This window comes from Daphnia pulex, chromosome 12, assembly GCF_021134715.1.
Source record: "Daphnia pulex isolate KAP4 chromosome 12, ASM2113471v1".
Lineage (NCBI taxonomy): Eukaryota > Metazoa > Arthropoda > Branchiopoda > Diplostraca > Daphniidae > Daphnia > Daphnia pulex.
Window position 1 is genome coordinate 584,246 of NC_060028.1, and position 26,042 is coordinate 610,287.

The 26,042-nt window shown below is 41.6% G+C and overlaps 4 protein-coding genes and 2 long non-coding RNA genes across 15 annotated transcripts; 4 read left to right on the plus strand and 2 right to left on the minus strand.

Annotated features, from left to right (window-relative positions):
* The first annotated feature begins 371 nt into the window (after positions 1 to 371).
* On the plus strand, positions 372 to 15,610 carry LOC124208696 (calcium-activated chloride channel regulator 1-like). Of its 6 annotated transcripts, none has more exons than XM_046606562.1 (10): positions 372 to 771; positions 6,865 to 7,201; positions 7,407 to 7,632; positions 8,788 to 8,974; positions 9,392 to 9,694; positions 9,771 to 10,079; positions 10,883 to 11,221; positions 12,097 to 12,315; positions 13,085 to 13,445; positions 13,523 to 15,610. In XM_046606562.1, the coding sequence occupies exons 1-10, from the start codon at positions 604 to 606 to the stop codon at positions 15,427 to 15,429; spliced, it is 4,356 nt and encodes a 1,451-aa protein (XP_046462518.1). In that variant the 5' UTR covers positions 372 to 603; the 3' UTR covers positions 15,430 to 15,610. The 6 variants fall into 6 exon arrangements, with proteins under 6 accessions (XP_046462518.1, XP_046462519.1, XP_046462522.1 ...); XM_046606563.1 differs by having other exon boundaries at positions 387 to 771; positions 7,407 to 7,626; positions 8,785 to 8,974; XM_046606566.1 differs by lacking the exons at positions 372 to 771; positions 6,865 to 7,201; positions 7,407 to 7,632 and adding exons at positions 8,183 to 8,322; positions 8,425 to 8,431.
* Positions 15,611 to 15,831: 221 nt separating this feature from the next.
* LOC124208723 lies at positions 15,832 to 16,584 on the plus strand. The gene is made up of 2 exons (XM_046606613.1): positions 15,832 to 15,888; positions 15,964 to 16,584. Coding segments are annotated over exons 1-2 (360 nt in total). The 5' UTR covers positions 15,832 to 15,886; the 3' UTR covers positions 16,322 to 16,584.
* Positions 16,585 to 16,599: 15 nt separating this feature from the next.
* LOC124208736 lies at positions 16,600 to 17,392 on the plus strand. Its single transcript, XR_006880569.1, has 3 exons — positions 16,600 to 16,774; positions 16,956 to 17,056; positions 17,131 to 17,392. It is a non-coding gene; the product is annotated as an uncharacterized LOC124208736 (long non-coding RNA).
* An 835-nt stretch (positions 17,393 to 18,227) lies between these two features.
* Positions 18,228 to 25,283, plus strand: LOC124208735. Its single transcript, XR_006880568.1, has 3 exons — positions 18,228 to 18,353; positions 18,448 to 18,636; positions 24,960 to 25,283. It is a non-coding gene; the product is annotated as an uncharacterized LOC124208735 (long non-coding RNA).
* On the minus strand, positions 18,777 to 20,973 carry LOC124208710. 2 transcript variants are annotated; one of them, XM_046606589.1, is made up of 9 exons: positions 20,772 to 20,973; positions 20,476 to 20,695; positions 20,295 to 20,402; positions 19,945 to 20,191; positions 19,735 to 19,881; positions 19,500 to 19,658; positions 19,331 to 19,437; positions 19,016 to 19,267; positions 18,777 to 18,954 (listed from the first exon to the last, which is right to left on the minus strand). In XM_046606589.1, the coding sequence occupies exons 4-9, from the start codon at positions 19,967 to 19,969 to the stop codon at positions 18,805 to 18,807; spliced, it is 840 nt and encodes a 279-aa protein (XP_046462545.1). In that variant the 5' UTR covers positions 19,970 to 20,191; positions 20,295 to 20,402; positions 20,476 to 20,695; positions 20,772 to 20,973; the 3' UTR covers positions 18,777 to 18,804. The 2 variants fall into 2 exon arrangements, with proteins under 2 accessions (XP_046462545.1, XP_046462546.1); XM_046606590.1 differs by having other exon boundaries at positions 19,973 to 20,191; positions 20,295 to 20,475; positions 20,545 to 20,695; positions 20,772 to 20,972.
* On the minus strand, positions 21,904 to 24,555 carry LOC124208702. 4 transcript variants are annotated; one of them, XM_046606578.1, is made up of 5 exons: positions 24,447 to 24,552; positions 23,944 to 24,050; positions 22,443 to 23,830; positions 22,304 to 22,366; positions 21,904 to 22,190 (listed from the first exon to the last, which is right to left on the minus strand). In XM_046606578.1, the coding sequence occupies exons 3-5, from the start codon at positions 23,809 to 23,811 to the stop codon at positions 22,108 to 22,110; spliced, it is 1,515 nt and encodes a 504-aa protein (XP_046462534.1). In that variant the 5' UTR covers positions 23,812 to 23,830; positions 23,944 to 24,050; positions 24,447 to 24,552; the 3' UTR covers positions 21,904 to 22,107. The 4 variants fall into 4 exon arrangements, with proteins under 4 accessions (XP_046462534.1, XP_046462535.1, XP_046462532.1 ...); XM_046606579.1 differs by having other exon boundaries at positions 23,944 to 24,067; positions 24,447 to 24,550; XM_046606576.1 differs by lacking the exon at positions 23,944 to 24,050 and having other exon boundaries at positions 22,443 to 23,835; positions 24,447 to 24,555.
* Positions 25,284 to 26,042: the final 759 nt, after the last annotated feature.

A 26,042-nucleotide genomic window follows, 5' to 3' on the forward strand; every position in this document is an offset into this window, starting at 1 on the left:
GAATGAGGAAAAGGCATCACAGTCGGCTGATCATCCAGGCCAATCTCTGTTATTATTCGTCTGCTATAGCTGATGCTTTACGTGTAAACGTTAAATAACAATTCCAAACATTTTCTATCTGAAATATCTTGTGTGTGAGTGGCTCCACCCTTGCAAACGGAAATCCTCCACATTTGTGTCGTCAGGCTCCGTCGAGTTCATTTTTTTAAAATCTCCTATCTTCTTATTTTCGTCTTAAAAGATGAAAATGTCTCCAGTGTGGAACAATTTTTCCGAGATCTTGAGCTCAGCAAGCTCCGCCCACCATTTTCTAACCGCTCCCCCTACCACCACCTTGTCAGCTGTGCCTGTGCGGGTACCAGCAGCTTTTCAGTGTCTGCCTGTCGGTTGCCCCAGAAGGACGTGTCTGTGCGTGTCCGTTTTTTTAAAAAAAACTTTGTTACTATTTTTTAATTCAGTGAACATTTACCAACAACCAAATGTTTAAATCATGAAACGTCCCACGGATTACACGAGAAAATTTTTGTGAATTTTTTATTCAACATTTTCCGAGAAATAAAAAATTTTAACTTTTACAAAGAAAATTCGATTTTTCTGGAGAAAATGGTGGTCGTGAAATTATTTGTGATTGTTTTAGTGTTGTTGTTCCGGTTGTCTGTCGTCGATTCGGATGCTTCTTCTTCGTCAGTGATTCAGCGATTAATTGTCCGGCTAGAAGATCCGTCATCTCATCCGTCATCCGACAATTGCACATTATTCAAACAAATTGAGGTCAGATTTTTTAAAAATTTTGATGAGATATTCGCCGGAATTTCCGGTGTGTTTTGGTTCAAACAATAAGAGAAAAAGAAAAAAAAAATGTTTCGGGTTATTTTATTTTTTTTAAAAAGCCAAGCGCTTTATATGGGCGAGCGCGCTAATGAGGCGATTTGCATATTCATGTTCTCTCTAACAGCCATATCCCCCATCCCACATCTCTAAATACTTCTTTCTCTGGCCCATCCACGAGCGCACAAATCGTTTAACTCTGGAGAAAAGAAGAGATAAATTGTCTTTCCTTCTTACCAGTCCCGGTGCAAGTTATTCCTCCTCCCGACTTGGTTAAGTCTATTCCTTCCCGTCTTATCTAATATTCACTGAGACAATGGGCCTTGTGTTGAATCAGAAAAATGCTAATTTCTATTCGTTAAGATTCGACGATATTCTCATATCGTAGACGGGAAATGCGGGAATTTTGAAAAAAAAAAACTTATTTTTATTCCCTACCGGTTGGATGGGATGTGTGTAATCATCGGGGATGTTGTTCCATCACCAGTTGCAAGAGGAGGGGGAAATATATTTTGATATCGAAAGATGATGGATGGATAGGAGAACGCTATGCTCGTATTTAGCTCGAGGGAATTGACTAGATGACGACGTTATAAAGGTTAAATCGATTTTTTCGTTTATTTTTATCTCGCGGTCCCGCCGAAACATTTTTAAAAAATTTTTTGATTTGTCACGACACGCGGCAGAGGACACGCGCCATTTTGTTTTGTTTTTCCCGCACGCACAATTCTCCTTCCATCATCTGAGATGAATATGAAAATGTTGAATTTCATATTTTTATTCCGGCTTAGATTTTTGTGTCTTTGGGGGCCATTTTTTAAATATTATGCTAATGAGGAAATGGGCATCCAAACACGCGGATGAATCATCCGTCATATCCGGATGATATTCATCTCGGGAATCGAACCCTACCTCTTTTCTGTCGAATTTTCCGGGGAGGGAGAAGAAGAAATAATCAAAATTTTCAAAAAATTAAATGGCGGTAAAATTTAAAAATAACCAAAATTCAAATAAATATTTTCACACAAAAGAAAGAAGCCCCAGAAAAGAAAAACAAAAGAACAATAAGAACTCGGTAATTTAAAAAAAGGTAAATGGGAGGAGACTAACGGAAGGAGGAAAGTCAAAGATATACAACATCTCTCTCTCTCACCGAGGTTGTTGTTGTTGCATTTAATCATCGGTAATTTCAGGGGGGGCATATACAGCAGCTGGGCCAACTTTAGCCATCCATGTATGTGTGTAAACAGCCAAAATCATAGAGCACAAACAGAACCAACGGTAAATATTTTTTCGGGATAAAAATTTTACAAACATTTCGGGATTTTTGTTTTGTTCCCATCCGGCAACTAAATATATAAAAGTTGGATAAGATTCTCATCACAACAATAAAGTGTGTGTGGGGGGGGGAAGTTCACCACCTTCAATTTTCTTGACGCCGGGGGGTTTTGATAAAAAAGATTTTTGTGTCAGAAAACTATTGAATTAAATTTGTTGTACAACTTTTTTGATCACATATTATATTCAGCCGGAAGGGAATTTTCTATCCCCAAAAAAGAAGAAGAAGAATCTTTCTTATTAGACGTTTGTATATTCATTGGATATTTTCTTTCTTATACCTAAAAGTAAAAGAAGAAAAAGTCTGTTGTTGTTCAATTGCGGAATGTTGTTGAAGGGAGAGGAGAGAGAAAAATGGAAATAACTCGACGTCATAAACGGATGGATGGATGGAAACATCCAGGCTCGAAAAAAATTTCCATTTTTCCTATTTTCTTCTTCTTTTTTAGACATTTTGATTTTTTAGTTTTTTATTCTGTACGGGGTGTAACCACACACAAGTGACGATATCTTTTTATTTGATTTCAAATTCAATTAAATTTATTTTTTCTTCTTTTTTTTAAATATTTTTTTCTTGTGAATTTACGACGCGAAGAGTTTCGCCCCCGCTGGAGACTCCTCCTCTTTTTATCTTTTTTCTTTCCACCCACGCCGGTCCATAGGATAAAATAAAAATATCTAAAAAATATAAATCTTTTCAGCATGTCTTTTGTTCAACTTGTTGGCGAAGAAGCCGGGCGATATCCATCACCAAGGGAAATATTATTCAACGCTCAACAGAGGAGAGTTTTGTTATTGTGTGAGCTAGCCCCCCCCCTTTAGGGGTTCTTCTGCCATGACCTAAAGGGGATCACAAATAAATTCCCATCCAAAAAATAAGAAAAGAAAAAAAAAGTTATTGCAGACGAAAAGGAAAAAGAGAAAATCTCCGGCGCCTTTTCAGACGGACTATGCAAATCAGTTCCCCCCTCCCCATTTCCCGCGTGAAATAAAAAAAAAAAAAGAGAAAATTCGGTAATATCGACCTTTCACTTTACAACCAAAATAAGAAAAAACGAAATAAAATAAAATAAAATTTGAACTAAAATTTTTTTCCAATAATTGATGTTATTAAAAAATATAAGGTGTCGTCACTTGTCGGGTCTAAAAAATGTGTACAGTTTCTTTTGTTTGCCTTTTGGCGTGTGTGTGTCTCTCACGGTCGGTTGACTGCTGTTATTGTCATCTTTTGAAAAAATCATTTTATCACGAAAGATAATTATCGTGCGTGTTTTGTTTTTTCTCCTGAACTCTTTTTATTGCATTTCGCGACTACAGAGACAAGAAAAAATAATATTCAAATTTTTTACAATTTCCGGTTTGAAGTCGAAAAATTCCTCACGCCCGTGGCGCCACCGCCATATAGTTCTCCTCCTCCTCCTCTTTGACATTTACACACTGAGAAAAATAAAGATGAGGGCAAAGTGTTTATCTCTTTTTTCTTTCTTTCTTTTCTTACATTTACAAAGTTGAAGAAGAAAAAAAGATGATGATGATGGGGGTAAACACTAAACAACAAGTCAGCAAACCCATCCTTTTCTCTTGTGTGTCTAAATCACGATCCGCTCAGTCCCTTGTTTCTTCGTGCGGCCGTGAACCGTACGGAACTCTGTACGACCTTCCATCTCTCGCGTGAAAAATATCGAAAGAAAGTTTTTTCTAGTCGAGTCGAAAAAATTTGAAAATTTGAAAATTTGAAAATTTCGGCGTGATATCAGTTGAATAGACGCTGGCGAGGGGAAATGGTCGGGAAGGAAAAAAAAGTCCCGTTGATTGAACAATCAAGGGCCGTTTTGTGTAGATGCCGTTTGACGTTGGAGCGTTGATGCTGGCCAGCACAGATGGGAGATGTGCGGCCCAAAGTCCAAACAGTAAAAACGTAACAAGTCAAAAGAGTTAAGAAGAGGCCGCGCGCTCGGGATCGTCGGCCGTGTAAACATGTCATCACGGCGGCCCAACAACAGACCTGTTCCCCATCTGTCGTCTATACACACAAAATCTTGTCTAGTATTTTTTCAATTCAATTCCATTTGAGTGAAATGAGAAAATAATAAAAGAGATTGAATTTCGTGATTCGCTCTGATGATTCCGGACGTGGTCGACGTTCAAATTCAACATCAAAAGAAAACATACACACGAGATATGTTCTATTCTATAGAAATGGTGTGGGTTTTTATTCTAAAGATGTTTAGGTTTCATCTTTCGCTATAGTCTAACCGGTTTTTCCTACTTTTTTCACCTGAGATATTAGCGTGAATTTACATATAACCAAATGTGGGAGATTAGAGTTAGGTCCATTTTCGGTTTTGGGGAGTTTCGTGACTTTGGGAAATATCCGACCGACGTTTTTAGCGATAGTCATCAAGAAATAGAAAGAATGAATCGGTTAATTAGAGCCGCAAATGATTTTTCGAGTCTCTCGTTACGGGCCGTCCGTCTTATATAACAATAATCGATCGCAGCGAATCCGGCCGTAAAATAAAATCAGAGAAGAAAATATAACCTTCCATCGTGAATAAGAAACGAACGGGGGGGAATTTGTTGTTATGGATACGGCACGAGATATCGTGTGGAACGGCCGCAGCAAACGTTAAACAAACACGAGAGAGAGTTAACTTTCTTTATATATTGTTAGAAAGACCCCGCGTGTATGTGTGTGCACAGCTCCAATTTCTACAACATTGTTGCCCAGCTCTCTCTCTCCCTGCGTGAGTTCTTTTCATATAGTTTATATTCCCGATCTATAAATCCACCGAGTTTGGGGGGAATATTATTATTATTAGATGGCGTCAGTCAATCTCGGCAGATAGACACACACACCCAACCCACCACCACCACCGCACCGGTGGGTGGTCCCGCCGTCAGATTTCAAAATAAACCGCAAAAGAACACGACACATTTTTTTTATTAACTTTATATCTCTGGAAATCGAAAAGATTTTTGTTTCATTTGATTCTATTACGTAAAAAGAATTGAATTGACTTCGTGTCGATGGGAGGGGCGTGAAAAAAATTTAAAAAAAAACCAACACGAAAATGATTTTAAAATAAAAAGTTTCCAATAATAATAATAATAGAAAAACGTGAATGAATGTGTAATGCAACACCCGGTAGCACCGAAACAAAAATCACGCTAGAGAGAAAATGACGTGTCATTTTCTTTTGTGTCAACTCCTTGGGAAAAATTTTGTACAACAATTTTTCTTCACTCCCGCGTTCGACGTTGAGAAAAGACAACAACTTAACACACTACTCCACACCTTCGACATGTAGATTTTGTCACGCCCATTTCCGTCCGTTTTATTCTTTTCATGAAGAAATACTCCGCCCAAGGCAATCGTTAATGACGCGCCAATTGTGATCCGATTTGAAATTTTTTGGCGGCAACTTCAAATGACGAAATTCCGTCCAAATAAAAAGTTGTGTGTGTGGCCATTGTCGGGCTCTTCGGCGTGACAATTTCGTGACTGTGGATTTTTATTATAATAGAAAAGAAAAAAAATGTTTGTTGTTGAGATTGTTGTCGAATAGAAAAAGAGGAGAACGATCTGTTGCCATTGATAAAATAATACAAGAACGTGACAACAACAAACTCATCTTTTAAAAAAATAAGAAGAATAGTAAATCCTCTCTTTTGTTCGTCTGCTTTTATTTTCACTCCCAAAACCGTGAGAGACCCTGTGTGATGCTGGCGCTCGATAAACATTCCAAACTGTCAAAAGTTATTGGACTCTGCCCGTGTTTTTCTTTCTTTCTCTATAGACCATATGTGTCCGTCTGTTTTTTGAAAAACAGATGGCCGTCTACCACCGGGAGGGTATTACCCTCCTCAAAACTCTTTTATTTTTCCCAGGTGGACTATTATTACGTCGGGAAAATAAAAACTTGAAAAATGTTCAAATCGATTATTCTTCCCAACTTTGTTTTGCGTGTTAATTCGATCTGATTATTTTTACCGAGTTAAATGACTGAATCGTGTCGAATGGCCATCAACTTTTGTACAAAAGAAATTTCTGACTCTTTTAAACTCTTCTTCTTTTCAAAGTTGCTCATCCTGCCGGAGAGTGTATAGCTCTATTATCCGGTCATTATATAATATCTTATATGTGCCAGGAGCACAGCAGCAGCAGCAGGTCAGCCTATATAGTAGGTAAAGGGCGATGTGTATATCATCGACCATATAATGATAATTACACACATCTTTTTCTTTTCTTTTATCTTCCTGAGGCCGGCAGCAACAGCAGCAGGGCTCCCCCCCCCCCCCCCGGCCCCTTCTGGTCTTTACAGCTGGTCTGCCATCTTCAATTAAATTCAAACTTTTTCTTTTTTAAAAAAATAAACATTATATTCACTTGTTGACGCCGAAGTAAAACATTTTCTATTCGTCATATTTTTCTACCAACTGAATTCGACACAAAAGAATAAAAGGAAACTTTTATATGCTGTTATGTGTATAACGGTTTTTAGACTTTTTACCGTCTTTTGTCGATATCGTCTAAGAATTATACCTGCGGTCAATCCGTTTTTCTTCTATTGAATTTCGGTGTTTCTTTTTATCGGCTGGCCAAAAGAGGAGGCGGCCCGGAAGTGTACAGCTCTTCTTTTGTGTAACTTGTTCATATAATCTGAGCCATTTTTATTTATTGATGTTGAATAACAGAACGTGCTGACGGCGACGTCTGAGCAGCTGCACAATGTGACGAGGGGCCGGTTGCAGTGGGACAAGGTGACGATTTTGGTGTCCAAGTCGCTGGCCCAGGATTGCTTCCGGCTCACCAGGCACCAGCAGAGGCTGCAGGTCATCAAGAATAAAAGGATGAACGCCCAGATGGACGCCGCTCAAACGGCCGACGTTCTCATCCACTCGAAATCTCATCCGCTCATCGCCGATCTGCCCCATGCCAAACAATTTGGCGGATGCGGACAGCAAGGGCTCGGCGTCCACCTCAGCCGCCAATTCATCCGCACCTTTAACCCAGAAAATTCTTTCATTTCCGGTAAAATTTAAAAAATTTAATAATAAAAAAATTCAAAATTTAATTCAAAATTTTAATTTAAAATTTAAAATGAATGATTTTATGTAAAGATCATTTTAATTAATTTTTTCGGTAAAAATTTAAATTAAAAAAAAAAAATAATTTCTCAAAATACAAATTTGAAATTTAAAATTTAAAATTTAAATTTAAAAAATGTTAATAACAGGCCGCCAAGTGTTGCGAGAGTGGGTGAAACATCGTTACGGCGTGTTTGACGAAACCGGTTTCGAATCGGACCGCCAGTATCCGCTGTGGACATCGGAATACGGTTCGCATCCGCCCAACTTTTCTTCTTCTTCCACCACTTCGTCGGCATCGGCATCTTCGTCTCAGTTACAGGAGAATTCTTGCACGACGTTTGGCAACAACAATAGCAGCACCACCACCACCAGGTATATAATACTATTATTTTATGACCTTTCTTTAGCTATATACGTGTCTCGAACCCGCTCAAGAAGATTTATAGACACCTTTAGACCGCGCCGAGTACCTTTAGCCAGGAGTACCTGGTGATGGCGCGCTAAAGGGAAATAGAAGACCGAAGACCCCCATTACTTAAAGACATTAGAATTTCCCCCCTCCTCCTCCAACCCAATCCAGGGGGAAACACTATGTGTGTGTGTGTGTGTCTTGACTTGGTCGTAAAAAATTAAAGAACCCCCTCCAGGGTGTAGGAATGTACCGGATTTTCTTTTTTACTTTTGACTTGAAAACAACCTTATGGGACCGTGTGTGTAATTCTCTCAGGGCTGTTTTTCTCACGCGCGCCCAGGCGGAGAAGTTTCAAAACCGATAGAGAACCCCGCCGAACGCCAGGTGGTCACACACACACAAAGTCACATGGAAGGAAAAAATTACCATCGTCGGCGAAAAAAAAAAAAATTTTTATATAAACGAAGAAATAATATCGGGACCGACCCCCCCTCGGGGCGAAATATAAATTAAATAAAAGGTCAAAGTGTAGACAGGAAGAAAACGATACGTTTTTATTTTTAGTTTTTTTCCCGACTGTTTAGTAACACTTTTTTCCAATATGGCGTCTGATAATTTTCCCATGGATTTTTTGGACTAAACAAAAACCGGTAGCTAAGAAAAAAGAATTTTTAAAAATGTTTATTAAAATGAAAATTTCTTTTTAAAAAATCTTCCTCTCCCAATAAAAAAACAAATCGAAAATTTAAAAGGAATTTGGTAAAAGTGTTTTCTAGTGATTTGTCTCGCCCCTCGAAAATGCCTTTTTGATACCCAAGTCGCCGTCTAGTCGCCTCTCCTCCTCCACGTTTGATGTTGTGTGACAGTTGACATCGGCCCAAGAGATTCTAAACCCCCCACTGGCCATTTTTATACCTGAAATTCGTTCCAGTCTTTTCTAACCTTTTCTTGTGTGTGTCTATACTCCCAGACCGTGACAATTTTCTCTTCTCATGGGCAACACACACTCTACGATTCTTCTGGGCCTATTATATTATTCACATGTTTTCATCTTTTATATCATCTACGATTCTTCTTTTATTCCATTCTCATGTTTTTCTTTTATTCGCTCACAGTTCATCCAACGAAACAGGAGAGTCTGTTTGGCCAACACTGGGAATAGAAGAAGAAGGAGAAGATGGACAATCACAGCGGAACGGGACTGGCCTTTTAGACACGGCGTCGTCCAATTCGACTCGACAGTCGATCGAATCGAAGATGGTGAAAGCGTCGCCGACAACTTCGATCATGGCGTCTCTCGACGTAAGTTGTTGTTGCTGTTGTTGCTGAGATGACTTGGTCATTTTCACACGAATGAGACTGGCGTGTCGATGGCGTCGCCTAAAACATTCGTGACGCACTTTCTAAAAAAAGATAACTTGTGTCTGCTGCTGCAATATGAAGATGTTTCATGTTGGTCGGCCATTTTTCTCTGAAAATCACGAGCTTTCGTTTAAGTTGCCAGTTCAATTGTTCAATTTTTGTTCAAGAAAGAAAAAGGTGAAAGTTGTGGAACGTCAATCTCTGATCAGAGACGGGCATTCCGGGCCGACTCTCTCTCGGTTGGTGGTTGGGTTGAGGTGTCGCGCCCATGAAACAACAATTTTTTTCCACAAATCTTGTCCATAAAATCTCTTACTTACTAACTCCCTGACTATGTTTTTCTTCTTTATCTTTTAGGCGGATGATTGGTGCGATGGATCGAACCATATCCGCTGGATGCCCACCAAGCAGAACGTGCTGTGCGAGGAGCAAAGTCTCTGGCAGGTTATGGAGACCCACCCAGACTTCAGACGGGTACCTCTTCCGGCGACCACTACGACGGAATCTTCATCGACGGATGTGCTGGAAGAAGAAGAGAAATCTTCTCCTGTCAACTGGATGCCTTCCACTAAAGCGACGCCTTTTTTCCCGCCGGAATTTGAATACGTTTTGCCGTCAAACGGCCACCGTTACGTCTTGGTTCTCGATCGAACTCTCTCGGTAAGTTGTTGCCGGGGCGGAACTGATGAATAGCCGGATGTTTGATGGATGGATCTCTTTTTGTCTATTCTGACAGGGTCGACGATGGAGTTTGATCCGTCGTGCGCTGTACCGTTGGATTCACGCCCTGCCATCGACCGACGACCGTGAAACTCACCTGAGCGTCATCGCTTCATCTCCATCCGTCGGCGGAAGCGTCGATTCATCCGCCAGCAACAAGAAGAATCTGGTCGTCCTTGGATGGACCAAGGTGACGGCGGATAATCGTGACGGCCTGGTCGGCCGCATCCCGCGACGATCTCATCTCTCATCATCATCTCAACAACAACAACAGCAACAACAGCAACAACATCATCTCGTGTCGGCCATCCAGCTGGCTCATCAGGTACACAAACTTTTTTTGACGACGACGACGCCCGTTGGTGTGTGACATAATCTCCAACGTGTCGCCCAGCTGAGCTGAGAACTTCATCTCTTCACGTCCCATTAAAAATTGTTAAATTATTACCATCATCATCTCGGCCTTTTTCTTTTGGTTGTTGCTGCAAGAGCCCGAGGGCATTTCTACCTGGGCTTATTTCTCTTAGATTTCGGTGCGTTACGTGGACGGATGAGGTTTTGTTTGGAAGGAGGTGGGAGGGAGGATGGGAATCATCATTTTCTTGAGCAGCTTCTCCGCCTCATCATCATCATCTTCTTTTCTTCTTGCCTTTTTGATGGATCGACTGATGTGTGCAGCGTCTGTCTGTCTGATGACCTGGGCGCACTGAACACAACCAAAATCTTGTGCGCCCATATTTTTTCCGATAAGCCACGCGGATGGATGGACCAACTCTCGGCGAGTGGAAGAGAAGAAAACAAGTCTGGAACAACAACCAAAAGAATTTATGAATAAATCAACCAGGCTTGAACAATTTTTACAAGGAAAAAGGTTTTTTTTTATTCTTTTTGTTGTTGACCCAACAGAGCCGAAGAATCGTGAGTGGATTCTTTAGTAGAAAAACCCATCACGATAGGTTCTTCTTCTTCCGTTGTGTGTTGGGATAGTGAAAGTATCGAACGGTATAGACTCCCCCCGTCGGTCGTGAGAGAAGTTTGCTTTTGTGACATTCAAACCGCCATTTTGTTATTTTTTCTTCGTGACTTTCACTGGGAATTTTATTTTGAAATTTTTTTATTTTTCCGCAGATGTTGGCGGATGAAAAGGAAGCGACTTGTTGCGGGGGCCAGCTGATCCTCTTGACTGGCACTCGAGTCGAAATGGACCTGATGATGGACGAGGACCGATCGCAGGACGTGACGGTCCACACGATCGCCTTCCCCAGCCGGCGGACGACGTTGATCGATTTGGGCAGCCGAGTCGTTAACGGACTCCAATTAGCCGTCGATGATGATGACGACGAAGAAGAAATCGATCAAGATGAACCCAAAGGACATGGGGGTCTCTCCCAATCGCTGACACAGGCCCGTCTGGCCGCCGCTTTCCTACAAATTCTTCGCTACGACCAGGCAGATACGCCGACCCAGGTATGTAAAAAAACCCACCAATTTGTTGTTTGATTCCGATTTATAGACACGAAAAACACATTTGACAATGGACTTGAGCGACCGCCAGTGCCATTAAGATTGAGTCTACCGACAGACATGACAACTATCCGATGATTGGATAAGAGATAAGAGACACTTTTTTTTAAAAAGCCCGGATGCACTTTTTTGAGTGATGAATCGATAAGGTCGTATACCTTCAAAGTGCTGCACTTAAAAAAGGTTTTTTCAAATCGATCGGCTTTTGTTTTCAGAGTCAATCACGTTCTACATAGACAGAGAGAGTGGTGGGGGATTTATCCAAGGACGACCAGAGTGTAAAATCATTAGCTACATATATACAGCCTGGGCCACCACTAGATTCCCAGCTATATACCCTTGAGTCTCTATAAGATTTTCTATCCCCCCACCATTTTGGGAAAAAATAAAAGATGGGGCCTTGGCTTGGATGGGGGCGCGCTAGAACTTTACCAGTCACCAGCCACCACATATTGGGGTTTTTTTTTATTTTTTTCCCATCATTATGTATCACGAGGCATAAGGGATGGAGAAAAAAAAAGGGCGGGTGGCTCCCGCACTTGTTCCCACGCTGTCCCGCGGTTTAGCGCAAACACCCAAAAGATTTTTTTTGTAACTTTTTGGTTGGTTAAAATTTACGAAGAAGAAGACCTTCCCAGGGTCCCTGATGACGAATGTCGAAATATAAAATAAAACACACGTGTACGTGTGTAATGTATGGCGCAATTTGGTGTTTTTTGACTGGGTGATTCAATTGTGTGTGAAAATCTTCAAGGTTGGAATTTTAAACAAAACTTTTAAAATTTCTGATTTTAATTATTTTAACTTTTTTTTTAAAGGTTTACGAAGAAACGGTGACGTCGAGTAGCCAAGTCCAGGCTGTCCAGGGAACTTTCACGCTGGACGCTCCCCTGGGCTCCAACGTCCGCGTGGTGGCCCACTGCGCCGACGAGGCCGACCTGGACACGGTCGAAGTTGTCAGCCCCAACGGACGCGTCTACGATCTCCCGCTCGTCTCTGACGGGATGCTCCACATCCGCATTCCGCAAACCGACGAGGTACGTTCATTCGATCAAAAACGATTAGCCCAGGCAGGAAGGTTCATCGGCCGCCGTTGAACCTGAAATGAAAAATGTTCCTTTTTGATTTGTTGCCAAAATGATGAATAATCGATCAGGATTTATTCTACTATAGGGGATACTGTGACCTTAATTGGCGATAAATCTATGCCGAGGTTGAATGTAATCGCTTATCTACATAGTGGGTCGTCGTATAATATCTTGGTCGACTAAACAGCCAGGAAATTTGTTTCTTTTTTCTTTTTTCTTTTCTTACCTGTAAAATCCAATTAGCCCATCCCAAATTTGGAATCTATATGCGCAGAAAGAGTCGAGTCTAGCTATTCTTTCACGGCAATCGAATGATTATGAAGTTCTCTCTCTCCCCCTTTTTTTTTAAGGAGGGCCCTACCCATTAGTCATGCGCATTTTCACCATTTTGGCCGGGGTTCACCAAAATGATCATCAATCGAGCATTAGTGCTGAGCTCTTATCCCTTTTTTTCTTTTTCTTTTTTTTGGGTTGATGTACACATACATATAAAACGCGCTAATCATCCGTCATTTGAGCCCGGGCAACCTTTTAAGCTCTTTTAATGATATACCAGTCCACAAGTTAATTGCCCAGGGCCCTGCCCAGGTTTATTTCTTTTTTTGGGGGTTTATTACATAATAATCGACGTCTTATGTCTTTTTTGTTTTCCTGTGTGTGTGTGTGTGAATCAATTTGATTTATTTATTTATTTTGGCGCTTGGAATTTATTCAAAAGTTTGGCGAGTGGAGTTACCGGTTGAAATTTGCCCAGCCGGTGACGTCATCATCCAAGCCCCACCAAGTGGCGGCTACTGTTGAAGTGACGGCCCAGCCGGCGACGACGACGCCGACGCAAATTCACGATGAGGCCATCACGGTCCAGGCCTGGACCAACGTTGGCCGCCAACCCGTCAACGCCTCGCAGACGCCCATTTTGCTGTACGCCGAAGTCAAGCGAGGACTCAGTCCCGTCCTAGACGCCAAAGTCACGGCCCTCGTCTACCCGCCCAGGGGCCAGGACAACAATGGAACCACCACCAGCCATCATCCACCAGCTGGACCCTTTGTTGTCCAGCTCTTTGACAAGGGAACTGGAGGTAGTAACAACCCCACGCCATCTAGCGCTCGAAGCGGGAAATTAAAAATTTCTTTTATCTTTTTAAAAAATTTCTAGATCCGGATATTACCAGGGCGGATGGAATTTACTCGGCCTACTTTACACGGGCCGTCGGTGAACCTGGACACTACGCCGTGACCATTCAAGTGACGGACAACTCGAGAAGGGCTTCCATTCCCGTTAGGAAACTTAATCCGCTCCAGGAAACGACGTCTTCCGCCGGAGTAGCAGCTTGTTGCGGAAGTTCCATGCCCTACGAGCAAACCATTCCGGTACAACCCTTCCGGCGGATCATCAGCGGCCCCAGCTTCGTCACGGTCGACGGCCCCAGTGAGGATGACGATGTTTATCCGCCCGGAAGGATTTCGGATTTGCGAGTGGAGCGCATCGTCAACGCCACCAACGAAGTCGAACTCGGATGGACGGCCCCCGGAACGGATTACGATTCCGGATCGGCCGCTTTCTACCAGATCCGCTGCTACACGGATCGCTCGGCCCTCAACGATTCCAGTTCGGCCATTTTGGTCCACTCTTCTTTGACTCCGCAACCGCTTCCAGCCGGAACGTGGCAAAAGGCCATGGTGGCCGTTCCGTGGCCCAATCAAATCTTTTACTACGCCATCGTAGCCGTGGATTTCGCCGGATTGAGAGGCAAAGTGTCCAACATTGTTCCGGTTTACATCGAGGAACCTCCTCCGCCGCCGACGACCACCACGACCAATCCGACGCCGATCCTTACGGCTGGCGAGCACGACAGCAACAACATGACCCGCCCGGAAGCGGCTTCTCAGGCTCTGACGGAGCAGCAACTCTACGCCATCGCCGGCGGAGTGGCTGGATTCATTCTGCTCCTGGTCATTTTGTCCATCGCCGCTTGCCTATCCAGGCGGAAGCGGAGCGACGATCGCCGCCAGGAGAAGCCCAGCAAACCTTCGTCTTCCACGTTGAAGATCCAGGTGGAGCCGCTCAAGATCAGCCCGACGGATGCCCAGACTCTGCACAGTCACCACAAGGAGCAGGAAGCTGCGGCTGCCGCCATGAAATCCAGCGAGGAATCCCGCCCAGTCTACAAGATTTACGTCAACAACGCCTACATCCAGGAGGAGGACGGCGAGCTGAAAATCGTCACTCCGGACGGCCGGATCATCCAGCGGGGCTCCCCTTGGTTCTCCTCGGCCAACACTCTGCCCCGCGGGCGGAGTTTGACCAACCTGGAAGGGCTGGAAGCCGGAACAAGCGCCACGGATCTGAACCACTGGTCGCTGCCGCGGGCCAAAACGTCTCCGCACCGGCACAAGGTCCTGACCAACGGATCCATCATGCCCAACAGCGGCAGCCAGAGCGTCATCAACATCAACAATCCATCGTCGTCGGCCAATTCCGGCGTGGGCGGTGGCGGCGGCGGCGGATGCGGCGGAGGGGTGGCCATCGCCGACGGGACTTCCATCTCGTCGAAACCTTCCGTCTCGTCGGACGACACGGGCATCGAAGTCTCTGACCACCAAACGGATTCCAGGGACAGCGCCGACTTGCAGATGATCCTGCCTCCGCCCGGATTCGGTCCCATCCAGAACCACAACGGATACCTTCCCATGTACTCGAACCAACATCTTCTTCCGCCGCTGCCTCCGTCGCCCGGCATGTCGTCCCAGCATCCGGACGGCCGGGTCATGAGAGTTCCGAGCTTCCTGGACAACAACAATTCCGGCGATCACCACCACCACCATCACGACATGAGCGGCGGATCGTTGGGCTGGCTGGGCGAATTCCACGATTCCAATTTCTGCAGCCAACCGTCTAGCCGCCGGCCTTTGATGATCGGAGGATCTTCTTACGGCGGCGCCGGAAGTGGAAGCGAAGACCGGACGCCTCAAATCAGTCCGCCTCCGCCATCGACTCCGACGTCTCAATCTTCCGTCGTCCACCAGCCCAGGAGGAAGACGAGACACATTTCGTTCGTTTAAGTTGTCAAAAAATCAAATCATTTTAAAATTAAATAAGTTTTTTATTTTAAAAATTTTTTTCGCGTGACTGGATGATGAAAGGATGTAGGAAATGTGTACATAGGATGCATCAATTGTGATATACGTATATGACATAATCTGTGACTTTTGATAAAATAAATTTCTACCTTTGAACAAATGATTTCAACTTGAATTTCTTTTCCTTTTTTTAATTGGGGGGTAAAAGTTAATTATGGTAGTCGATGGTCAATTGAACCCTGAAAGAGGTCAATGTCCTAGGTGGTCGAGTATTCCGGCGAAACGTACGGAATTATTTCTAAGCATTGATTTTGTGAGAACGTGTTTCATACGTCTGGAATCGGTCGAGTATAAAAGAGGTGACAATTGAATACATTTGCATTGCAGCATCCATCTCTTTGCTGGATACACTTCCACCTGCTTCCGCACTCTACAAGAAATGTGAGTAGTTGAATTATTCTTGGTGTTTCGGTTGCAAATTTAATTGAATTGACTGGTATTTGGAATTTTGATCAGGATCATGTCAACTCGTCCGTCCGTTTTATTCCTCCTGTTGGTTGTCATGTCATCGGCCGTGACTGCTCGCGTGTGGAATTCGGCCGGATTCGTTCGCTGGGCGCCGAAATGCAATTTCGTCGGCTACGACATTGGGCGAGTGCAAGTGCCGGCGATCGAATGCGGGAAAGAATGTCTCAACAATCGGCTGTGCACTCACTTCACCAACACGTTGCACACTTGCTACCTGAAGAGAAACGTCAACGGATGGACGGAATGGAGCTCGTCCAACACGGATTGCGGATTCGTTCTCGGCCGCAGCCTCCAATCCACCAGCATCGTCAGGGAAATGATTGGTGAAAGGGTCGCAGCTGTTTAATCATGTGAAAACTTGATTATCCTCTCACCTTTATGTAATAGGATATAGCACATGTTTATTTAATTTGACAAATAATAAAAATCTATTTCTGATGAACAGAGACTACGTTTGAAATATCAAAATGTCAATCACTCCGCACCTTATTATTTATTTGCGGATTTACCTTTTATTTTTTTTATTTTTTTTTTAAATATTGATGTGCCTTTAATCATGGTCCATTTCTTTAATTAATTCGTGATTTTTTAAAAACATAAAAGAAAAAAGAATAGACCTCTTGCACAAAGCGGATAGCAGGATTCTTGTAGTCCGACAATGCTGCAATCCGCCATATTGAGAAAACCACACCCTTTTTTAACATTGTCTCTTATGGAAGTATTTTTCAAAGTGTTTTTTCTCTTAACTGGATAACAACTTCGACCAAAGAAAAATATTAAAAAATACTACATCATTCAGGTAATCCGTAGCGTGTAAGTTTTCCACTATTGAAGTAGTGGAAGTCGTATTAATTAAATGTTTTGTACTGGGCATATGGGCATTGTTTACATATGTAGGACCCAAAGATGTACAGTTTACTTATAATTTTTAACATTTTCAAACTGAAACACTTGGTAATTCATTTTTCCAAACTATTTAGATTGTCATGAGTGACGAGGTATTGGTGGAAAATGCTGTAATCCAATTATTCGACCTCTCCAACTGCCAACCGAGGCAAAAGAACGCTATCTTTCGAAGTTGGTAATTTAAAACGTAATTTATACTTTGTGTAAAATTTTCCCCTATCTTATGTGATGTATTTTTATGTTTTACAGACAAGCATCTTATGCCAGAATGATCAATCAAATTTCCCAATGTGAATTTGCTGCCACAAAATCCTTGAGGTACTGTGAAATGAACACTGCAGAGCGTTAACACCATGATGACCTTTACAACCACATTGAAGAAGGAATTTTGTCAGCTCAAAAAGACATTGAAGCAATCAAGAAGGAGTTGCATGAAGCAAGACAGATTCGTAGGAATAAAATGGAATATGATGCTTTGGCTGCCATTATTCAAACACAGCCTGATCGAAAGAGCAACCAAGAGAAATTATCTCTATTGTGACAGGTACTGGAAGCCTCAGAATGTAAATGTCAGAAATTGGAAGCTAAATTAAAACAAAGATGCAAACAATTTCACTTACTCATTTCAACGGGCAACTATCCAAGGATTACAGCAACTCCTCAACGATGATGAAGCATCATAATTGTTTATTTTGTATGCATCCATATTCTCTATTTTTGAATAACAATGCTAACAAATACAAATCATTTTAAACAAAAAAAAATCTATGTATGAATAAACTATCCAAACGATACGTATACGACAATGAAGAATGCTTTAAAAAACACAAAACACAGTTCTTCTTGAGGGGTCGAATAATTAGATTACAGCATTTTCCACCAATACCTCGTCACACATGACAATCTAAATAGTTTGGAAAAATGAATTACCAAGTGTTTCAGTTTGAAAATGTTAAAAATTATAAGTAAACTGTACATCTTTGGGTCCTACATATGTAAACAATGCCCATATGCCCAGTACAAAACATTTAATTAATACGACTTCCACTACTTCAATAGTGGAAAACTTACACGCTACGGATTACCTGAATGATGTAGTATTTTTTAATATTTTTCTTTGGTCGAAGTTGTTATCCAGTTAAGAGAAAAAACACTTTGAAAAATACTTCCATAAGAGACAATGTTAAAAAAGGGTGTGGTTTTCTCAATATGGCGGATTGCAGCATTGTCGGACTACAAGAATCCTGCTATCCGCTTTGTGCAAGAGGTCTATTGCTGATTTTTTGTTTTTTTAAACTGCGTATTTGGTATGACTACTAGATGGCAACCATGTAGTGTATTCATGTATAGCTACTAGATGGCGCTGTCCCTAGCAAAGCAGACGACGATTCGGAAGGAAAAGTAAAAATTATAATGGTGAAGAACACAACAGAATTGGTCAAGTAGTGCTGTAATCCTTTTAACTGTAAAATGTAAGTATGAAAAAAGGTGAATCTGTAATCTATCGTTGTGAACGTTTTTTGATAATTTCTGATGTTGAATTGACTGGCAATTGCTTACTTCTAGTGACTAAAAGCAACACGAGAAGAGGAATGGAATCGGTTTGAAACAACGTGAGTGTCTACGCCATCGATCCAATGGAATTAGGAGGAGTCTGCTCTACCCACGTTTTAATGGCGGAGGAAGGAGGGGACTTACTACATCACCAAGTAAATCGACGACGCTGTTCGGCTGTAGTTTCTGCTTTCCTGTAAGGTAAGTCGCATTTATTTTTGGTTTCTTTTAGTCTGAATGGGGCCACAATGGCAACATTTCCTTTTTGGAAATAACAGACGGGGTTATTCAAAATCCTTTTTGCGTAACATGCTGAGTTCTCTGTCAATACTCAGCAGATTAATTTCAAATTATTTTGTTTTAAATGCATCAAATATCGAGGAACAACAAAACGAGTCTGAGCTGTTTCTTCGTAAATTCTCCTATTTGGTCGTAGGACAGGAATTCCGTTTTAATCAGAATATTCGGGTCGATTTCACCCGGATTCAGGATTTTTTCAACTTGGTTTTCCGCTTTTGTCTTTAAAATATTGTGGTGGTCAATTGCACAATTTTCTAGTTTAAATTGATTGATTTCTTACTTTGTCAAAGTAAAGTTTGATTCCAACTCCCACTCCGACTGCAAGTAATCCGATGAAAGTTACCGACAGAATCATGGCATTTGTTTCTTCTTCAACGAAAGTGACAGTGACGTTGAAGTTTCTGTTTCTGGCCTCTCCTCTGCCGTTTTTCCATTGGCATTTGTAGATTCCAGCTTCCTTTGATTTTCCTTTTAGTGGCAGAGTTGACCAGGTTTCTGTCTCGTCAACTGTGCCAGAGAATTGGTTGCCGTCCTAGATGTTAGACCACTTGAATTAATAATTTGAAGATGCCAAAGCCAATTTTTAAAAAATCACCTTGAGCCAATGAATAGGAACATGTTGCGATAATCGGTTGCAGGACAAAATTTGGGTGATTCCTTTTTCTAGTGTGATTGAATTAGACACTGGGTCGTTGTCGATTTCTATGAAATGAAAACAGTATTGTTTAATGCCAGGCAGTTGTAAAGAAACTCGTGTTGAATACCTTTAATGGCGAAGGAGATTTCTTTTATGGTCGAATTTTCAGTATCGTACCCGCATTTCAATGTTGTGTAGGGGCTTTTTAGGGTGACGTTAGTAAGGTACAGTTGGCTCTTGTAGAAAATTAAATCTTTCCATTCTCTTTCCGTTTTTATTTGAACATCTGCATCGATTGATTCAATTTGTATGCTAAGTAGAATGCAACGTAAAGTCCAACTTGTGTCAAAATAATTTCAAACCTGTTTTAATTGTCACTTGGTGATGATGGCCGTTGTCGTAATAGAACCACGAAGGTGGAACATTGTGAAAATACGCGGAAGTTGTGCAAATCAATGTGACGTTTGATCCTTCCACTGGATCGTCAGGTGCTCCCTCTACTTCCATTCCTAATTTTGTAAACGTTAATTATTAGAAAAAGTTCTTGAGGGATAACATCACAATTGTATTGCCTTCTACAATCAAAGAAAATTGCATTACTGAAGAATAATTGAGTTCATCCGGTGGGATGATCCAGCTCAGAAATTCGTCTGTAGTTTTTTCGTGTTTAATGTCGACTCGTTTACCGTTAACGAAGCGCAAGTAACTAACGACATAATAAATGGACGAGTCAGAAACGGTTGCATTCTTTATCGTCAGTCCATTTCTGGGATGGAATGACCATCTCGAATTTTCAGTTGGAGATGAGGAATCAAATATCTTTGAAGGAAAACAATTGTGCAATTGTTTTTTTTTTTTTTTTTTTTTAATATTTTTATAATCCAAATCCAGTCTTTTCTCTTATGTAACTTTTGTTAAATACCTTGCGGAATGCCTTTTGTGGTTCGACGCCTATTTCTCTCGTTTGCTGGTGGAGATGGTGATGGTGACGTTGGGATGGGTTGTAATGAAATGGATAAAAATCGAATTTCTTGTTGTGGCGGTTAAATTGAAACGCGGGAAAATGTAATTTTGGTTTCTCATCAATGAAAGATTTTCGGTACCTTAATGCGAATCGAAAGTGTTAACGTTATGTCTGAATGTTAATAGTTTCTTTGAAAATATTATCCGACTAGAAACGTAAACGTATCGATCTTGTTCCCAGTTTCCGCTGCAATTGTAAAAGCCCGTGTCGTCGTTAGTGGTGTTGGTCAAAGTCATTGTCGAGATGAGGTGCGTTTCATTCCTAAAAGTAATTTTTTCGAGTCGTCCGTGTCGAAATATCTTAAAAAGTTATAGGTGGAAAAACATTAAGTTATCTTCGTTGCAAATTATTGGATTATTGTCTTGTTAATTTTACCGCAGGAAGAGAGGTTTGGAATTTGGGAAGGGTCCATCTCAGCTCGATTAAATTATCCGACAATTCTTTGATGCAAGTGAGTGATAGGGTTGAGCCTTGTTCAATCACTTGTTCGTCTTTTTCTACTTTGGGGAATATTTCGAGTTTATCAGTTTGAATTATCTGATTTGTCAAAATGGAAAACAGCAGTCCCAGTAACGCCATTCTCTTTGAAACATTTTCACAAGTTGGAGTTTTGCGCACAAATCATTTGAACATTTGGCTCATTTGTATGGTATCACTCGTCTGATTACCAGCTGTGCACTAGAAATTTCTTCTCGCTTTTGCTACGTCTCTTGCCATTTCTTCACTTCCTGTTGTTTCAACTTTAAATAAATTCTCGCAGCGTTTCTTGATTAAGTTGGTTTATCATCAAATTGTATCCATGGCGACTAGCAGAGAACGGATGGCTGTGGTTTGATATCCCGCTTAAAGATTCGGTATCAGTAGAGAAATACATTTTTCTTTGGTTTGACATTGTAGAAAAGAAAAGCCAAAATGTTCCGTGCAATCAAGCAGTTTTACGGTAGCAAAGCAGGTTGTATGTTGTATTTCATTGGGATTAGGGATTGCACAGGTTAATTCGCATTATTTTATTTGTTTACACGTGAAAAGTCGAATACACCAACATTGGTATTAATCGACTCTGTCAAAAATTAGAATCACCAACGATGCAAAGGTTGTCTATTTGTCTAACACTCTCCACCCCCCGCTCTTGATTGTGAATACCTTGACTCAACAACTTAACGTTGGTTCAACCATTTTCCCCACATGGACCCGTTGAATTGCAATAATCGAGACTGGAATTTAATTTCATATTTTTCTCGATCTCCTCGGTCAGTTGAAGGAATGTCGGCCTCTGTTTCGGATCTTTTTGCCAATAGGTTTTCAATCGTCCATTTTATTTCAAAGGATTTCGTGGATACCTTTTCGATGCAACTGAGTTTTAGGGTTGAGCCTTGTTTAATCATTCATTCGTCGTTCTCTGCTTTGGGTAATATTTGAAAAATGTGATGATTATCAGTCGAAATCACAAACCGTTTTATTTCTATTTCTTACTTAGCGTTTTTTTTCGATTTCCGTCGTTTCTTTCTCAGACCGTGTTAAAATACCAAAAGCGTCCAAATGATTCATGAATTTACCTCGATGTTTTATCAAATGTGATTTTATATTGCCAAATCGACAAAATACAACACACTACACTACACAAAATACACTACACTACACGGTGGCTGGTGTAGAAGCATACCCTATACAGGTAGTTACACATACGCTCACTAGGTGGCGCCACGGTATTTCAAAGTTGCCAGGGGTCGGGTTTGTAAGCGCCCAACATACCATTTACATCGTTGATCAAATTGAAAACAGTTGCGTTTGTGTCTGTAACAAAAAATTTGTATAAAATACGTGAAACATTCGCCCTTTCACTTAAGTACCGGATTTTGTTAAATAATCTAATTCTTTTTATTTAGCCACATTTTTTAAAAGGTTACCGTTTAGCTGCTTTTCCGATTTTTGGATACGTTCCAAAGCGTCTGATAAACGATTTTGTGTTTCTGTGGAAAATTGAAACCGTTTTTAATCAATTATGGCAATTAATCGAATCTTACACAGAAATATTCATAGAAATACCTTTTAATTCGTCTTTCAACTCTTGCCATTCATCCGTGGCTGTCAGCTCAGAGTTTTCTATGAAATGGATGGGAGTTGACAGGACGGCGGTCAAGTAGCGGACGCTCACTTTGCGATCCTGGAAGGATTGCGTGTCCCGCAGTTTTGCTAAATTGACTCTGCTGAGGGCCAGCGGTTTGGGAACAAATTTTTCCCCGTCCCATTCGCCGTGATTTTTACTTTCCTGGAAAAGTTTGTTGATGTCTTCCTTTGTTGTCGAACCGTGGCGGGAAAGTTCATTTTTGAATTTTGTTTCGAACGAGCCAATGCCCACGACACTAGCCTCTGCGCCAAAATCAAATGTGTTGGTATTTTGAAACGTGTCAATCAACTTTTTCTGGTCTTCCTTGTCCAATTTCTTGTAAATGTCGTTCATCGTCTTGGTGGTCTTGTCCGGTCGGTAGTTGTCGTCGTTCCAAAAAACCGAGTCCCACATTTTGTCGCTTTGCTCTTTGATGGTCGTCCTGGACGAGACGAGAAAATTCTTCAACATGTTGTAGATTTGCGACTCTGAATTTTGGGAAACGACGTCCGAGTCGTCAAACGTGTCGACCAACACGTTGGTCATCGATTCCGTTAGCAGTTTCTTCTCATCACTGGCCGTTAGCAGAGCTTCTTTGGTGTTTTCGTTGAATTTCTGCAACATTTGCGCCATCATTTGTCCGGAGACGATGTTGTCGATGCGGATGACCGTCTGTTTGGTTTGCGACGTCTGCGAAGACAAACTGAAAAGGAGTTTAAAGTCGTTGAATTGCTCAGGTTTGGTCCGCATGGCGGCTGCCAGTTGGTTGCAATCTCGTTGGTGGAAACAGGAAAGTGTCAACTGGAGCGACTTGTCCAGTTGATACGGGAGCCAATTTGATTTCAGTGAGAAGCTGGTGGACGGTGACGTGCTGGCCAGGATCACTTTATCGAATGGGATGACTTGAACCTGATTGGATTTGATCGGCTGACTGAGAAATTCGGTCAAGTATTTGACGACTTCGCTCTCGACTTTTGGGTTCCACATTTCAACGCGGAAATGGACCTCGGGCTGTTTTGTGACGTTGTTGTAGTAATTTGTGGCGCTTTGGTGGTCCAGCAGGGCGATGGGCGCATAAAAATATTTTTTGGCACTTGATTTTGTCGTTGTTGCCTTGTTATTGTTTGCGTGTTCGTAAATGTTGACTCTGAAACTTCCGTGGGGCATAGAACAGAGTTCGCTGGGTGAAATTTGGAGTTTGGCCCATGAAGATGTCGACTCGTCTGATTGGCAGAAAACTCCAACACAAAGTAGAAGTAACGCAATGAGGGATTTTATCATCCATTTCGGCGACAAAGAATGTTTCATTTTTTGATACGTGAATCTCCTGCTCTGAAAATATATTCCCATAGAGAAAGAAATGTATCAAATTAATTGTTATAATCTGATTAAATCCTTTCGTTCAAAGATAAATGTATACTGGAAAATGACTTAGGCTACTTGGCAATTTTTTCGTCAGGATTTAAGTAGCGAAGGTTCTTGGTCGGGTTCTACAGTTAACCAACTAATGCAGCTAGCGTCAAGTAGCTATCAGCCTTTAAATACTTCTGTAAACGGAAACAACCTGGATGGCAACAGAGACAAGTGCTGATAATAATAGCCGAGTTGAAATGGTCAAAGTCTCGTTGCCGGATCAAAATACTGCGCTACTGTTTACTTAATAGAATGATTTTATTCGATGTCATGAGTTTTATCACACGCAAAATGTACTGTACACCTTAGTTGAGTGATCAACAATTTTCTCGACTGAAAGGTTAATCTCCTTTTGACGCTTTTCTGACAGGCCGATAACTTAGTCCCTTCATGTTTTAAGACTTTGATAATCGTGTAAAGGTTCTCGAAAAGAACCCTACACTCAATAATAACGAACGTAAAAATGCTGGAGGCGATTTCCCCAAAAATGTAAATGGTGCATTGGTGTTAAAAAAGGAGTGAGTACATACCAAATATAGGAAGAGAAAAGTGAAGAACACTGGATTGATATTGGCTATTCTCAACTGACAGTTCTAACTAACTCAGGTCTGGTCTCGGAATAGCAATGCCAATACTAACTTCAAAACATCAGCTTTTATGCCCAAACATTTCTATTGCCACGTAGTTGACGTCTAACTACGCAGTTCTAGAAATGATTAGGTTACATTTAATGACACGTGTACGGAAATGCAATTATAATAAAGTCACGCACTATGAACTCATGGATCCTCCATACGAGTCCCACAAGACGCCAAACGTTCAATCAGCACGTTTGGAACACCTGCAGAGCTCAGATATACGAACAACATGACATCATTAATCAATATAAATAATCTGGTGCAACATGATCCGTTACAATAGAATGGCACTTTCGCCCAGTTTCAACGCACAGGCCGGGGCAATTTTAAGTTTCATCCAATATTCCATTTTTAGATCTTTATTGCATTTCTAATCTTGTCCGTTTCTATTTACTACTTGATTAGCGTCGGTTTCGAGCCGTGTCCATGGCAATGCAGTCGAGTGATTCTGTACGTCGCAATCCCGCCTATGGTGTAGGCAACCGGAAGCGCCATTCTTGCGGCCAACAATCAACGGGATGGTCAACAACATCATTTTTAGTTGTTCTGCCTGTCACAAAACGGGCACGGAGTTTCTAATTGATAGTCGTCTTTCACTCGTGACGGTATTTATTCGCAGACATACAGTACGATTTCTGTGATGTTTTCCCATACTTATTTTCATGCCATAACGCAGTAGGCCTAGTCGCTTCCCCTTAGTTTTTAATGAGCTACTTTTTGCCAATCATTTCATTAACTCTATTAATTGGCCCATTGCTTACTTTTTAGTGACATTTTGATTGAAAGCGCCAATCCAACGTGACGTTCTGACGTATACAACGCGACCGAGAGAATTGCCACCTAGTTGACTGGCTTCCGTTTGTTCTTGAATGGGTTCAACCGCGGTCCACCATCCAAACCTTCACGTGGGCTGGCGGCCACTTGATGTCGGTAAGTTCGTCCCCTCTCCTGCATTGTCCGAGAAGTTCCAGGTAAATTGCAGCATGAGCTTATTTCGGTGGCAAAACAAATTCGTTGTTGGAGGGAATAGCTCCCACGTGACTCACGCTGGAGAACATTGGGACACAAGTGGGACTAAACATACTCTTGAATTTTGTTTGTGGTTATGGCGGCTTCCGATTGGGATTGTGATCACAGGATAAACAAACGATGTAGATCAACATTTAGAAGCCGCTTGAGTCTACTGTGTATTTTTAAAAATTGGCGGTAGTCGCGGCAGAATTCCTTTGAAATCTTGCTTCCCGAATGTGGAGACAGATAGCACAGAAGCCATTTATCTGGAAAAATTTAAAAATTTTACATTGCAGTATTATTATTTTAAAAATAAAATGACAACATTTCAAACCAACTTTTTGAAACTTAAAATTTCATCAAGTTTTGTTCCTGCCGCTAGAGGCCCTCACTTCAATCAAAATACGATGGATTTTCGGGTTTTGTTGAAACTAGGTGGAAACCGTCTTTAGACGTACTGTTTGAGTGCGCTCATGC